Here is a 15,066-nt window from a genome sequence, read left to right as displayed (position 1 = left end):
AACCTATTTACAGTGTTTTGAATATTATAAAAAAATAAATCTACAAGTGACAAACCGTCAGCAAATTTAAGTAGACTAAAATATGTATTGTGATTTTTAAATTAATTTAAGTAAAATGAGAATAATAAAGGAGATAATATAGTTCCCTGTGGTACTCCCGTGTTAGGTTAGGTAACTATTGTCTTTGAAACTTTACCATTAACAAGAACTCTTTGTGGGCGATTTAAAAGAAAGTCTGAAATCCACCAGATTAAGCCACCATTCACCCCCAAATCAAGTAATCTATGTAAAATAACATCTATCTTAATTGTATTTAATCCTAAAATTCTGGCATAATCTGTGGTCTTTTGAATATGTTCGGACTCTAAATAGCATAGGGTTAAAGTGGGTCATCAGTGACCCTAGCTCACTTATAAGCAAACCGCAGGGGTCTAAATCTTTATTAACATCAGTCCTATAATATGCCTAGTTAGCACTCTTACCATGCATTTATCATAAATAGATGTAAGAGCTATTGGTCTCAAATCCTTTAACTGAGTAGCATTAGATATTTTCGGTACCGGAACAATATTTTATAATTATCATGAACTAGGGACCACCTTAGTATTTAACAGGAGCTGAAACAGTTGAGTAAAAACACCAGTCAACTGAACAGCCCAATCCTTTAGCACTTGACCCTTTAATCCACCTGGACCAGGTGCTTTATTTGGCTTAATACTAGCGAGACTAGCCACAATTAAAATTAACATCAGTCCTATAATTAATTATAATTATAATTGTATACTCTTTAAGAATAATAGGCTCATATGTAGGAATGTTAAGGCATATTCTATCACAATCAATTTTACGCGGTCCACCATCAAACCTACTAAAAAAGACATTCAGATCTTCTGCAAAAGATACACCTTGTGAAGAATACATTGGTTTCCTAGTTTCTCTCCCCATAATAGTATTTAGACCCTCCCATGCCTGGTTTGCATTACCCATATATAACCTAATTTCAACCATATTATTATAATCTAATTTAGCTTTCTTAATTTGACTTCCAAGTTCCTTTCTTTTTTTCTCTTAACAGTTCATCACCACCTTTTTTGAAAGCAGTTTTTTTCTCATTAAGGCACATTTTAAGATATTTAGTGTGCCAGAATCTGTTATTTGGATAAATTCGAATAGTTTTTGTTTTAACACAATTATTTTCACGAAAATGTATATAAGATGTGATAGTGTTAGTGATTTCATGTACATTATCACATGCATCAAAGAACAGTCTCTAAGCTCCCCTTTACTCTAATCCATCCACAGTTTATCTCTTTGGTCACTGGTTTCTCTTGTTTTAGCTTGGCCTGATATTTGGATAGCAAATGTATAATGTTATGATCGGACTTCCCCAATGGGGGGTCGAACACAGCCTTAAAGACATCTGCTATATTGCCAAAGCATTTGTCCAAGGTGCGCATAGATCGAGTGGGGCAATCTGCATACTGATGAAGTGTAGGCTAATATCCCGATAAATCACAGGAGTTATATCTCCAAGAATTAAAAACTGGTTGGTCAGAGGAGAGTTCTGGGATTCCTAATCAATCCATTACAGTCCTCTGGTAAATTCCCCTGTAGACAGCAGGCTCGAGACCGGGATAAAAGTAGTAAGATTTCCTCTCTGGTGTAGACGAGGACGCCATTTATAGTATTCGCTCCTAAGGTGGTGTAAGGCGGTCGGCTCCTCTGACCGTGTGCTGTATATTAATCATCAGGTACAGTGTCTGCAGAAGACCGTAACCGCGCTGTATATTAATCATCAGGTACAGTGTCTGCTGAAGACCGTAACCGCGCTGTATATTAATCATCAGGTACAGTGTCTGCAGAAGACCGTAACCGCGCTGTATATTAATCATCAGGTACAGTCTCTGCGGAAGACCGTAACCGCGCTGTATATTAATCATCAGGTACAGTGTCTGCGGAAGACCGTAACCGCGCTGTATATTAATCATCAGGTACAGTGTCTGCAGAAGACCGTAACCGCGCTGTATATTAATCATCAGGTACAGTGTCTGCAGAAGACCGTAACCGCGCTGTATATTAATCATCAGGTACAGTGTCTGCTGAAGACCGTAACCGCGCTGTATATTAATCATCAGGTACAGTGTCTGCTGAAGACCGTAACCGCGCTGTATATTCATCATCAGGTACAGTGTCTGCTGAAGACCGTAACCGCGCTGTATATTAATCATCAGGTACAGTGTCTGCAGAAGACCGTAACCGCGCTGTATATTAATCATCAGGTACAGTGTCTGCAGAAGACCGTAACCGCGCTGTATATTAATCATCAGGTACAGTGTCTGCTGAAGACCGTAACCGCGCTGTGTATTAATCATCAGGTACAGTGTCTGCTGAAGACCGTAACCGCGCTGTATATTAATCATCAGGTACAGTGTCTGCTGAAGACCGTAACCGCGCTGTATATTAATCATCAGGTACAGTGTCTGCTGAAGACCGTAACCGCGCAGTATATTCATCATCAGGTACAGTGTCTGCTGAAGACCGTAACCGCGCTGTATATTAATCATCAGGTACAGTGTCTGCAGAAGACCGTAACCGCGCTGTATATTAATCATCAGGTACATTGTCTGCAGAAGACCGTAACCGCGCTGTATATTAATCATCAGGTACAGTGTCTGCTGAAGACAGTAACCGCGCTGTATATTAATCATCAGGTACAGTGTCTGCAGAAGACCGTAACCGCGCTGTATATTAATCATCAGGTACAGTGTCTGCTGAAGACCGTAACCGCGCTGTATATTAATCATCAGGTACAGTGTCTGCAGAAGACCATAACGTCGCTGTATATTAATCATCAGGTACAGTGTCTGCAGAAGGCCATAACGTCGCTGTATATTAATCATCAGGTACAGTGTCTGCTGAAGACCGTAACCGCGGTGTATATTAATCATCAGGTACAGTGTCTGCAGAAGGCCATAACGTCGCTGTATATTAATCATCAGGTACAGTGTCTGCTGAAGACCGTAACCGCGCTGTATATTAATCATCAGGTACAGTGTCTGCAGAAGGCCATAACGTCGCTGTATATTAATCATCAGGTACAGTGTCTGCTGAAGACCATAACGTCGCTGTATATTAATCATCAGGTACAGTGTCTGCTGAAGGCCATAACGTCGCTGTATATTAATCATCAGGTACAGTGTCTGCTGAAGGCCATAACGTCGCTGTATATTAATCATCAGGTACAGTGTCTGCAGAAGGCCATAACGTCGCTGTATATTAATCATCAGGTACAGTGTCTGCTGAAGACCGTAACCGCGGTGTATATTAATCATCAGGTACAGTGTCTGCAGAAGGCCATAACGTCGCTGTATATTAATCATCAGGTACAGTGTCTGCTGAAGGCCATAACGTCGCTGTATATTAATCATCAGGTACAGTGTCTGCTGAAGACCATAACGTCGCTGTATATTAATCATCAGGTACAGTGTCTGCAGAAGGCCATAACGTCGCTGTATATTAATCATCAGGTACAGTGTCTGCTGAAGACCGTAACCGCGCTGTATATTAATCATCAGGTACAGTGTCTGCTGAAGACCGTAACCGCGCTGTATATTAATCATCAGGTACAGTGTCTGCAGAAGACCGTAACCGCGCTGTATATTAATCATCAGGTACAGTGTCTGCTGAAGACCGTAACCACGGTGTATATTAATCATCAGGTACAGTGTCTGCTGAAGACCGTAACCGCGCTGTATATTAATCATCAGGTACAGTGTCTGCAGAAGACCATAACGTCGCTGTATATTAATCATCAGGTACAGTGTCTGCAGAAGGCCATAACGTCGCTGTATATTAATCATCAGGTACAGTGTCTGCTGAAGACCGTAACCGCGGTGTATATTAATCATCAGGTACAGTGTCTGCTGAAGACCGTAACCGCGCTGTATATTAATCATCAGGTACAGTGTCTGCAGAAGACCATAACCGCGCTGTATATTAATCATCAGGTACAGTGTCTGCAGAAGACCGTAACCGCGCTGTATATTAATCATCAGGTACAGTGTCTGCTGAAGACCGTAACCGCGCTGTATATTAATCATCAGGTACAGTGTCTGCAGAAGACCATAACCGCGCTGTATATTAATCATCAGGTACAGTGTCTGCAGAAGACCATAACCGCGCTGTATATTAATCATCAGGTACAGTGTCTGTAGAAGACCGTAACCGCGCTGTATATTAATCATCAGGTACAGTGTCTGCAGAAGACCGTAACCGCGCTGTATATTAATCATCAGGTACAGTGTCTGCTGAAGACCGTAACCGCGCTGTATATTAATCATCAGGTACAGTGTCTGCAGAAGACCGTAACCGCGCTGTATATTAATCATCAGGTACAGTGTCTGCAGAAGACCGTAACCGCGCTGTATATTAATCATCAGGTACAGTGTCTGCAGAAGACCATAACGTCGCTGTATATTAATCATCAGGTACAGTGTCTGCTGAAGACCGTAACCGCGGTGTATATTAATCATCAGGTACAGTGTCTGCAGAAGACCATAACCGCGCTGTATATTAATCATCAGGTACAGTGTCTGCTGAAGACCGTAACCGCGCTGTATATTAATCATCAGGTACAGTGTCTGCTGAAGACCGTAACCGCGCTGTATATTAATCATCAGGTACAGTGTCTGCAGAAGACCGTAACCGCGCTGTATATTAATCATCAGGTACAGTGTCTGCAGAAGACCGTAACCGCGGTGTATATTAATCATCAGGTACAGTGTCTGCAGAAGACCATAACCGCGCTGTATATTAATCATCAGGTACAGTGTCTGCAGAAGACCGTAACCGCGCTGTATATTAATCATCAGGTACAGTGTCTGCTGAAGACCGTAACCGCGCTGTATATTAATCATCAGGTACAGTGTCTGCAGAAGACCATAACCGCGCTGTATATTAATCATCAGGTACAGTGTCTGTAGAAGACCGTAACCGCGCTGTATATTAATCATCAGGTACAGTGTCTGCTGAAGACCGTAACCGCGCTGTATATTAATCATCAGGTACAGTGTCTGCAGAAGACCATAACCGCGCTGTATATTAATCATCAGGTACAGTGTCTGCTGAAGACCGTAACCGCGCTGTATATTAATCATCAGGTACAGTGTCTGCTGAAGACCGTAACCGCGGTGTATATTAATCATCAGGTACAGTGTCTGCAGAAGACCGTAACCGCGCTGTATATTAATCATCAGGTACAGTGTCTGCTGAAGACCGTAACCGCGCTGTATATTAATCATCAGGTACAGTGTCTGCTGAAGACCGTAACCGCGCTGTATATTAATCATCAGGTACAGTGTCTGCTGAAGACCGTAACCGCGCTGTATATTAATCATCAGGTACAGTGTCTGCAGAAGACCGTAACCGCGCTGTATATTAATCATCAGGTACAGTGTCTGCAGAAGACCATAACGTCGCTGTATATTAATCATCAGGTACAGTGTCTGCTGAAGACCGTAACCGCGGTGTATATTAATCATCAGGTACAGTGTCTGCAGAAGACCATAACCGCGCTGTATATTAATCATCAGGTACAGTGTCTGCTGAAGACCGTAACCGCGGTGTATATTAATCATCAGGTACAGTGTCTGCAGAAGACCATAACCGCGCTGTATATTAATCATCAGGTACAGTGTCTGCAGAAGACCGTAACCGCGCTGTATATTAATCATCAGGTACAGTGTCTGCAGAAGACCGTAACCGGGCTGTATATTAATCATCAGGTACAGTGTCTGCAGAAGACCGTAACCGCGCTGTATATTAATCATCAGGTACAGTGTCTGCAGAAGACCGTACCCGCGCTGTATATTAATCATCAGGTACAGTGTCTGCTGAAGACCATAACGTCGCTGTATATTAATCATCAGGTACAGTGTCTGCTGAAGACCGTAACCACGCTGTATATTAATCATCAGGTACAGTGTCTGCAGAAGACCGTAACCGCGCTGTATATTAATCATCAGGTACAGTGTCTGCAGAAGACCGTAACCGCGCTGTATATTAATCATCAGGTACAGTGTCTGCTGAAGACCGTAACCGCGCTGTATATTAATCATCAGGTACAGTGTCTGCAGAAGACCGTAACCGCGCTGTATATTAATCATCAGGTACAGTGTCTGCTGAAGACCGTAACCGCGCTGTATATTAATCATCAGGTACAGTGTCTGCAGAAGACCGTAACCGCGCTGTATATTAATCATCAGGTACAGTGTCTGCAGAAGACCATAACCGCGCTGTATATTAATCATCAGGTACAGTGTCTGCTGAAGACCGTAACCGCGCTGTATATTAATCATCAGGTACAGTGTCTGCTGAAGACCGTAACCGCGGTGTATATTAATCATCAGGTACAGTGTCTGCATAAGACCGTAACTGCGCTGTATATTAATCATCAGGTACAGTGTCTGCAGAAGACCGTAACCGCGCTGTATATTAATCATCAGGTACAGTGTCTGCTGAAGACCGTAACCGCGCTGTATATTAATCATCAGGTACAGTGTCTGCTGAAGACCGTAACTGCGCTGTATATTAATCATCAGGTACAGTGTCTGCAGAAGACCGTAGCCGCGCTGTATATTAATCATCAGGTACAGTGTCTGCATAAGACCGTAACCGCGCTGTATATTAATCATCAGGTACAGTGTCTGCAGAAGACCGTAACCGCGCTGTATATTAATCATCAGGTACAGTGTCTGCAGAAGACCGTAACTGCGCTGTATATTAATCATCAGGTACAGTGTCTGCAGAAGACCGTAGCCGCGCTGTATATTAATCATCTGGTACAGTGTCTGCAGAAGACCGTAACTGCGCTGTATATTAATCATCAGGTACAGTGTCTGCTGAAGACCGTAACTGCGCTGTATATTAATCATCAGGTACAGTGTCTGCTGAAGACCGTAGCCGCGCTGTATATTAATCATCAGGTACAGTGTCTGCTGAAGACCGTAACCGCGCTGTATATTAATCATCAGGTACAGTGTCTGCAGAAGACCGTAGCCGCGCTGTATATTAATCATCAGGTACAGTGTCTGCTGAAGACCGTAACCGCGCTGTATATTAATCATCAGATACAGTGTCTGCAGAAGACCGTAACCGTCACCTCTTGTCCTGCAGGCGAGAGCTCTCCTCTTGAGGAAGACTCCATCATTAAAGACCTGCTGCCGGAGGACGCCGGGATCGACCACCAGACCGTCCACCAGCTCATCATGGTGCTCATGAAGTTCATGGCCAAAGACAAAAGCAGTGCCGAGGCGGACATCGCCAGTGCCAAAGCCTTCAACACAGTGAAGCGGCATCTGTACGTGCTGCTGGGATACGATCAGCAGATGGGCTGCTTCATGATCACGCCGCAGAAGATGCGCTCCTCCACCTGTTTCAACGCCTTCATCGCAGGGATTGCTCAGGTGAGTTCAGCTGTCTGCGTGCTCCTCTCCCAGCGGGCCGGTGGTCAGACTGCTTGTGTTGGTCTCTTCAGGTGATGGACTACAACATTGGTTTGGGGAAGCAGCTGCTGCCGCTGGTGGTGCAGGTGCTGAAGTACTGCACGTGTCCTCAGCTGAGGCCCAACTTCCAGGAGCCGCCGCGCTGCTCGCTGTGGGCCCTCAAGCCTCATATACGACAGATGTGGCTCAAAGCCCTGCTCGTCATCCTCTACAAGGTATCCATCCGGGGCAGAATGTTAATAAATGCAAGTAAAATTCGGCGTTGGTGAGTAAATGAAACCGTGTCACTCGCCAATTGGCAGGTAACATTTTTATGAATTTTAACGTGAACGATGCTCAGTACAGTTGACTTGACACTGCTGCATCATCACAAGAGTTTAATCCTTGACAATTTAAACCAAGTGCAAGGAGACGCAAAAGGTTCTTGTTCCATTACTCGTTTCCATTACACAGAAAGCCGCATCTCAGACAGCGCGTGAACACTAAACTGAGCTTTCTTTCACGTCGTCTTGACAAATTCACACAAAATTATGTCAAAAAATAGCGAGTATCCTAGTAAACATAGTCGGTTACGTCTTAAGTGAACGTAAACAGTTAAGAAAGTAAACGCATGTGCATCAGTATATTGGATCCGTGCATTAGCTCTTAAAGTGACAGCAGCCTAATATTTCTGCTGCTATCTGTGTTTTTAATGTTAATCAAACAACAGAAGACAAAGAAAAAAAATTACTCACTGCTCTTGGCTGAATAACTTTTGTAATTCAATAAGGATGATTTAATAAGGAGGTTTACTTTACAGTGAAGACTATGCAGTGTTATTTTATATTGCTTACGTTATTACATTTCTGTGCCTGAAAACTTCTGTCAGATCTACCTGCCTGTTTTTGCAATGTCCAATTGCAATGATTTTGTTTCATGGTCGGTAAAAAATATTAATGGCCGGCACATTTTCACATTTCATTGAAGCAGAATTGCATGTTTTTCAGTGGATAAAATTTTTATCACATCATTTACTTTCTAAATTGATTTTACTGTGATGAATTACAGTTACTTGAATAACATTATCCAGTTTTGTGAATGGCAGAAGCGATTAATGCTGGTTAATGACGCTCCTGCAGACACACACTGAACAACATGACATGAAATCAACTCAATATGATGCCTTAGTTTTGGTCACATCCAGGACTGTCTTCAGAAGGTTTTTATGACATCACAATTTTTTTAAATACCACCAATTTAAATATCACGAAAACCAATACTATCCTAACTAGGATAAATAAAACACATCCTCACTTCACAAGGTCTAGAAACCTCCTGGAAACAGTAAGCCGAATGCTATCACACAACTGTCTGATGATTTCTCTTAAACCTAAATATAAGTGCAATATGAGTGATCTCTCCCGTGAAAACAACATGCATTTTATTGATTTAAAAGCATTAACACCGGCTTAATTCCATCTGTGTTTTTGCTCAGTCCCAGTGTAAGTCATCATTAATCAGTCTGGCTGTGTTTCAGTATCCGTACAGAGATATGGACATGAGTAAAGACGTGGTGCTCCATCTGATCCACATCACCATCAACACGCTGAACGCTCAGTACCACAGCTGCAGGTCGCATGTGTCTGCAGGCCCGCTGTACAGCGACACCTCCAACATCAGCCGCTACAGCGAGAAGGAGAAAGGTACGAGATCTACAGCTCAGACCCGAGCGCTCGCTGTCGTCTGCTGCATTAATGCCCTGTGTTTCCCGCGCAGAGGAGGACAGCGTGTTCGACGAGTCCGACATCCATGACACGCCGACGGGAGCCGGCAGTAAGGAGTCGCAGACCTTCTTCGCTCGTCTCAAGAGGATCGGCGGCAGCAAGTCTGTCAAGTATCAGCCCGTGGAGCTCAGCGCTCAGAGGAGTGAGTGTGGCGTATCACACTTTCATAGTCATTATTCATATTTTCAGTCCACATTAAAATGGTACTGATCTCAAAAACGAGTACTCGTATTAAAATATGTAAATATTACTAGAAAAATAACATTGCTAGATTGTAAACAGTTGAGAAAGATGTATGTGTATGAATTGGATCTGTTCGCTCTTAAAGTGACAGCAGTCTAATAATAAACCTGCCGCTTTCTGTCATTAATGATAATCAAAGAAAAACAGAAAATCCCTCACTGATCTTGACTGAATAACTTTTGTAACTTTAATAAGGATTAATCTACACTGTAATTTACACTGTAAAGACTACAGTGTTTTTTATACATTTGATAACTTTATTCAATTTATGTAGTATTTCTTATTTCTAGTGCTTGAAGTTTTTCAGGTAGGTCTATTTCATTTGTGTCTTTGTTTTATTGTATTTTGCTGTGTTGTTATTTGTTATTAGTTTCTTTATCTTATTTTATCACTGACTGTTTACTTGTCTTCATTGAGTCTGTTTTATTTATCCTAGTTAGGATAGTATTGGTTTTCGTGATGTTGAAATTGGTGGTAATTAAAAAAATTGTGATGTCATAAAAACCTTATTTAAAGCAAAATAACTATATTTGCCTATTGCCCTTTTTTTGTATTTAAAGAGCATGTTTGTTATGTGCGCCTATAGGCAGTCTATTTCAGTTGGCTCAAAATAGCACCGCACCATCAATGAGCCTGATCACACCTCATTTTCAGACCAGAAGCCCGTGGGCACGCAAATGCATTTGCTATTTAAACAGCGTGGCGCAAGACGTGAAAATGAAAACTGCGTTGTGCTGAAACTAGCAAAACACACTAGCGTCGCGTCTGGCGCTGCATTGCACCTGATTTATAATGCGGCACAATGCCTCCTTCACTCGTTCATGCTTATCTTGTGTATTCATCGTGATATATTGCATTACCATATACCAGCTTATCTCTAGCCTGGACAGATGCGTGTGCTCTCACATGCCTGCATCATCATCTCTTGTCCTCTTCTTCAGGTGAGATTGAGCTGGCGGAGTACAAGGAGGGCGGTGCGCTTCAGGACACGCTGCTGTACTCCGGGCGAGAGGACGGCAGCAGCCGGAAGAAGAGACTGCAGGCCATGCACAAGCAGAAGTCTCTGGACATCGGCAACACCGACTCCATCCTCTTCAACTTGGACGAGCACCGGCGCAAGTCCTGCATCGACCGCTGTGACCTGCAGGGTCCTCCGGCGCTCCAGCCCTCCTCGTCCTCCTCCATCGGCCGGCAGCAGCACCGAGCGCAGCACCACGGGAAGGACTCCTCCAACGGCCACTCCGTCACCGACCGCAGCGGCTCCAGCGTCAGGCCCATCATCCCCGAGGTGCGTCTCAGCTGCATGGAGACCTTTGAAGACAAACCCGCCGGCCTGGACTCGCCACTGGACAAGGACGACCGGGATCTCATCGATCTCTCCTCAGACTGCACCTCCATCCCTGAGAAGCGCTCCATCCTCTCGCTGTCCGACAGCGACTCGCTGATATTCGAGCCGCTGCCGCCTCTGCGCATCGTGGAGAGCAACGAGGACCTGTTTGAGGCGCTGAAGCTTCCCGGCGGAGTGCTGAGCAGAGCTGAGGATCCGTCGGCCGGCCGGGCTCCTGCGGTGCAAGTCAGCGTGGAGGACTGCAGCGGGGACCAGCGGATAGCGGAGACTCTGGAGCTGCCCGACTCCACGGCTCAGCAGGAGAGCACCATGACCCTCAAGCAGAAGAGGGATCTCTTCAGGAAGACCTCGCACATGCCAAACGCTTCCCTGGAGGATTCCTGCAGGAAGGATAGCAGCGGGACGAGTCCCAGTCCCTCGAGCCGGTCGGTCTTGCACCACATCCCCATGGAGTCTCTAGAACGGGCAGGAGACGAGGACACCGAGGAGACCGATGAGAGAGACAGCGAGCCCAAACACGACGATGAGAGTGACGAAGCCGAATTCAAGATTCAGATCGTGCCACGCCAGCGCAAAGAGAGGAAGATCGCCGTCAGTGCCATCCAGAGGGAGTATCTGGACATCACCTTCAACACTCTGGACAAGATGAGTGAGACGACTGCAGAGTCAGGTCAGTCCGCTCTGGTTATACAGCGTATATGATATGTTTCACGCTACGTCTTTGTCGATTTGTGTTTGTACTAGAGGTGTAATGGTACATGTATTCGTCACGGTTCAGTGCATACAGTCAGACGACGAACACAGTCAGTCACAGGCACAGGCGTAATTTGTGGGTGGGACGGCTGTGACATGTCCCACCACTTTTTGAAACATCTCGCGGCACGGATATACCAATACAAATAAATAAAACATCTCCAGTTAATTAGCAGAGCATTCATTTTGTTCTTTTGTGAAATAAGAGGTGATCTAGCGCTGAAATGTGTTGTTTTTAAAATCAAGTGATCAAAGTGGTCGTTGCCGCTGCGATCAGTAGCGCGGATACAGTGTTCTCTTGTGGCTGGAGCACAGTCTTGACTCGGACACGCGCTTCAATCGGTTGCGGAGACTCTATTCGTTCCAGTAAACGTGTCCCTGCCTTATATACAACCACTGATGAACATATTTGGTTTTGATGAGAAATAAAAAAAGAAAACGGTACGAGTGCAGATTAGAACCCAGAACCACTGACACGCTTGGCAAAAGTTTTACCACTGGACCATTAAAGTACATACACAAAATAGTCAGATCTATGTATTTACTCACGTGAAAATACTCGGCACTAACACATATATTAGATCTCATTAAATTACTAATTAAACCCAATGTTCTATTTATAGAGATTGCCGAACATTGTAATGTTATTGTACACATATATTGCACATATATCTGATTTAGCAATGTGTTAGCAAGTAGCAAGTATACGCAAGTTGTACTGAGCTCTTCTGAGTTTATTATGAATATTATATTATTAAAAATAATCTTTTCGGACATAAAAGCATAGATTGTTATCTTTTGTTTTGCTGTAAATGAATCACTAACACTAAACACAGACGGCTATCATTCACTGTAGTTAATGTTACCAATGTTAACCAAAATTAAGTTTTAATAGTATTTTCGACTATTAAACACATCAATAAAAAGACATAAATAAAACAGTTTGAGAAAAATATCTCACGTAACTACATTTACCTTAGGCAAGTCACTCACTGTCCACAGCATGTTTTTTTAGCTTATATTTTCATTATATTTACCAAAAAACAAAAAAAGTAGTGCTTGAAAAGTCCTTGAAAGGAATTTCTTTTTACAGGATCTGTACGAACCCTGTTCAAAACCGAGGTTCGTACCGAACCGTCATGTTTGTGTCTCGTTACACCCCTAGTTTATACTGTTTTCATTTGATAAGTCTTTCACAATATAAATTTGAATAAGAAGACTTTCAGAAGAAAAACAGTGAGACTAACTATCCTGGCACTATAGTTCACATAATGCACAGTGCACATTCAGACTACTGGTTACGGTCCTGTTGGAGGACGTGTTAATGTTACAGTGTTCTGCAATTGTTCAGAAGTGGTTGCACACAGAGTTCAGAGACTGAAGGTTTTGATATTCACACAGATGAGAAATCCTTGACGAACCTGGAGAATCCCAGAGAATCGGCCTCAGCTCCGGCTCTGGAGGCGGCCGTCCCCGAAACCAGCCATCGCTCCTCAGTGTCCAGTAACTATCTTCACTGAAACAGTGTTTATGTGAACATTGCCCACTGCTTCTGTTTCATGAGGCTTCATGTGTGCTGTAAGAGTGAGAGATTTGATCAAATCCAGATGTGGGCTTATTCAAGTCGAGTCAGCTTTATTTCTACAACGCTTTATACAATACAGAATGATTCAAAGCATCTTCACAGTAATAAACAGGAAGATAACAGAATCTATTATGCAAATCTCATCAAATATGAGACTAATTCTGCTGTAAAGCAGCTCTACTGAAGACCATAGTGTCATTCTTCAGCTCATTTCAGTTCAAATTGATAGTATTTCTGAATGTAAAGTCATGCATGAGCTTCTTCTGAAGTGTGTGTCCTGCTCCAGCTCAGTATCGTCAGGTGAAGCGAGGCTCTCTGGGTGCCGTGACCATGAGTCAGCTGATGAAGCGGCAGCTCGAGCATCAGTCCAGCGCGCCGCAGAACATCAGCAACTGGGACACGGGTCGGTCTTCTTTAGCACCACTAATCATGACCAGTCCTGTGTGCTGGAGTCTGTGCCCCAACTCTACACCTCACTCTTGCAGGTCCTACCAAGACGAGTCTGCTATCGGCTCCGAGCACCGCCAGTATGTTTGTTCCAGCGCCGGAAGACTTCAGCGATGAGCAGCCCACGAACATGGCTGACAGGTGGAGAGAGAGAGAGAGAGAGAGAGAGAGAGAGAGAGCGTCAGGGTTTAGTGTGGCGCATGTGGTGTACCTCATCTGTGCGTGTATCTGCTCAGGTGCCGGGACTGCGGGGCGGTTCTGGAGGAGTATGACGAGGAGACTCTGGCTCTGGCTGTGGTGGTTCTGTCCATGTTCATCCACCTGAGTCCGGATCTGGCCGCTCCGCTGCTGCTGGAGATCATGCAGTCTGTGGGCAGGTACGCTCGGATCACAGCCGTTGACTGCAGACACGTTCACTACGATCTCTGTGGCTTTCTTTCAGTTTTCTGCTTTAATTCTGCAGGTTGGCCTCGAGCTCCAATTTCACAGGTCAGGCTGAAAGGTGAGTTACTCTTTTACAGATGTACGTCTGAGGTTTATTCTCCTGACTGAGTTAACTTGTGTCTACGATGTCCATGCTAGTCGTACCTGTGAATGTTTAAGTTGAATGCTGAGTCCTTTGATAAAGAAAGTGTTTTCATAGCTGAAAGGCATGGTTTACGTTATACAATACAACTATGTTGTTTACTTTTTCCTCTTTGAAAACAAAATAACTGCAATTTTCAGAGATGAAAACGGTTTTCCCTACAGGAAGCATCGTAATTAATAACTTGGCTGCATCTCAACCTGCATCTGAGAAGATTGTAGACGGATGTTATTTGCGTGTGCACCAGCAGATGGCTCACATGAGTCACAAATTGAGCTTCAGGACCTCTTTTTTTCCGCAGCCTTTTTAGAAATAATAACAGATCCATTTTAGATCCGTTTTTTTCTGTTTCTTTGAAGGCTGTGGTTGAGAGCGCCGTCCCAGTCCCCCTTATTTTTTGGGGGGAGTACGTGTAGTGACGCTCTGTTTTTGTACCGCTTGGTACGAGGTGCGCTCATATTTAACCATAAGTGTCTTTCCGTGGCCAGCTCTGGCCGTCTCCTTGGTGGCCTGAACGAGAACGATCTGTGGTCTGGCGCATCTCGGCTACAGCGTGGGCCAATTCCCCCATCCTCATTCAGGTCTCCTTACATTTCTGCATGGTAGGCCTGCAGCACGCCCATAGTGTGGAGACATAACACCTCTATAGACTCCTATAATTCAATATTAGGCTGCATAGATTAGGTCAGCCGGAACTGGGAACACTTCCCTTAAATCCTGATGTACTCGTTACATCATAAGAAGAATGGCATCTACGCTAATTTTAGTGTCTTTGTTTATCCCGAGGTTTTCCCGCAGCCTGCCAGATCCAGGCCGTTTCCAGATCTGACGAAGGACTT

At 44.1% G+C, this 15,066-nt stretch overlaps 1 protein-coding gene across 1 annotated transcript in view; it reads left to right on the top strand.

Moving 5' to 3' along the window:
- The window catches only part of unc79 (unc-79 homolog, NALCN channel complex subunit), a 103,047-nt gene that overhangs the window by 74,878 nt on the left and 13,103 nt on the right, over window positions 1–15,066 (top strand). The window contains 10 exon segments of the mRNA XM_077240201.1: window positions 7,174–7,463; window positions 7,535–7,717; window positions 9,019–9,184; window positions 9,258–9,407; window positions 10,450–11,526; window positions 13,011–13,112; window positions 13,481–13,653; window positions 13,655–13,782; window positions 13,878–14,018; window positions 14,105–14,143. Of these exon segments, the coding sequence (XP_077096316.1) occupies window positions 7,174–7,463; window positions 7,535–7,717; window positions 9,019–9,184; window positions 9,258–9,407; window positions 10,450–11,526; window positions 13,011–13,112; window positions 13,481–13,653; window positions 13,655–13,782; window positions 13,878–14,018; window positions 14,105–14,143 (2,449 nt within the window).

Source organism: Siphateles boraxobius, unplaced genomic scaffold (genome assembly GCF_051911475.1).
Source record: "Siphateles boraxobius isolate OS27281-9 unplaced genomic scaffold, OSU_SipBor_1 22, whole genome shotgun sequence".
In the NCBI taxonomy this organism is placed as follows: Eukaryota; Metazoa; Chordata; class Actinopteri; order Cypriniformes; family Leuciscidae; genus Siphateles; species Siphateles boraxobius.
This window is presented reverse-complemented; position numbering and strand designations above follow the sequence as displayed.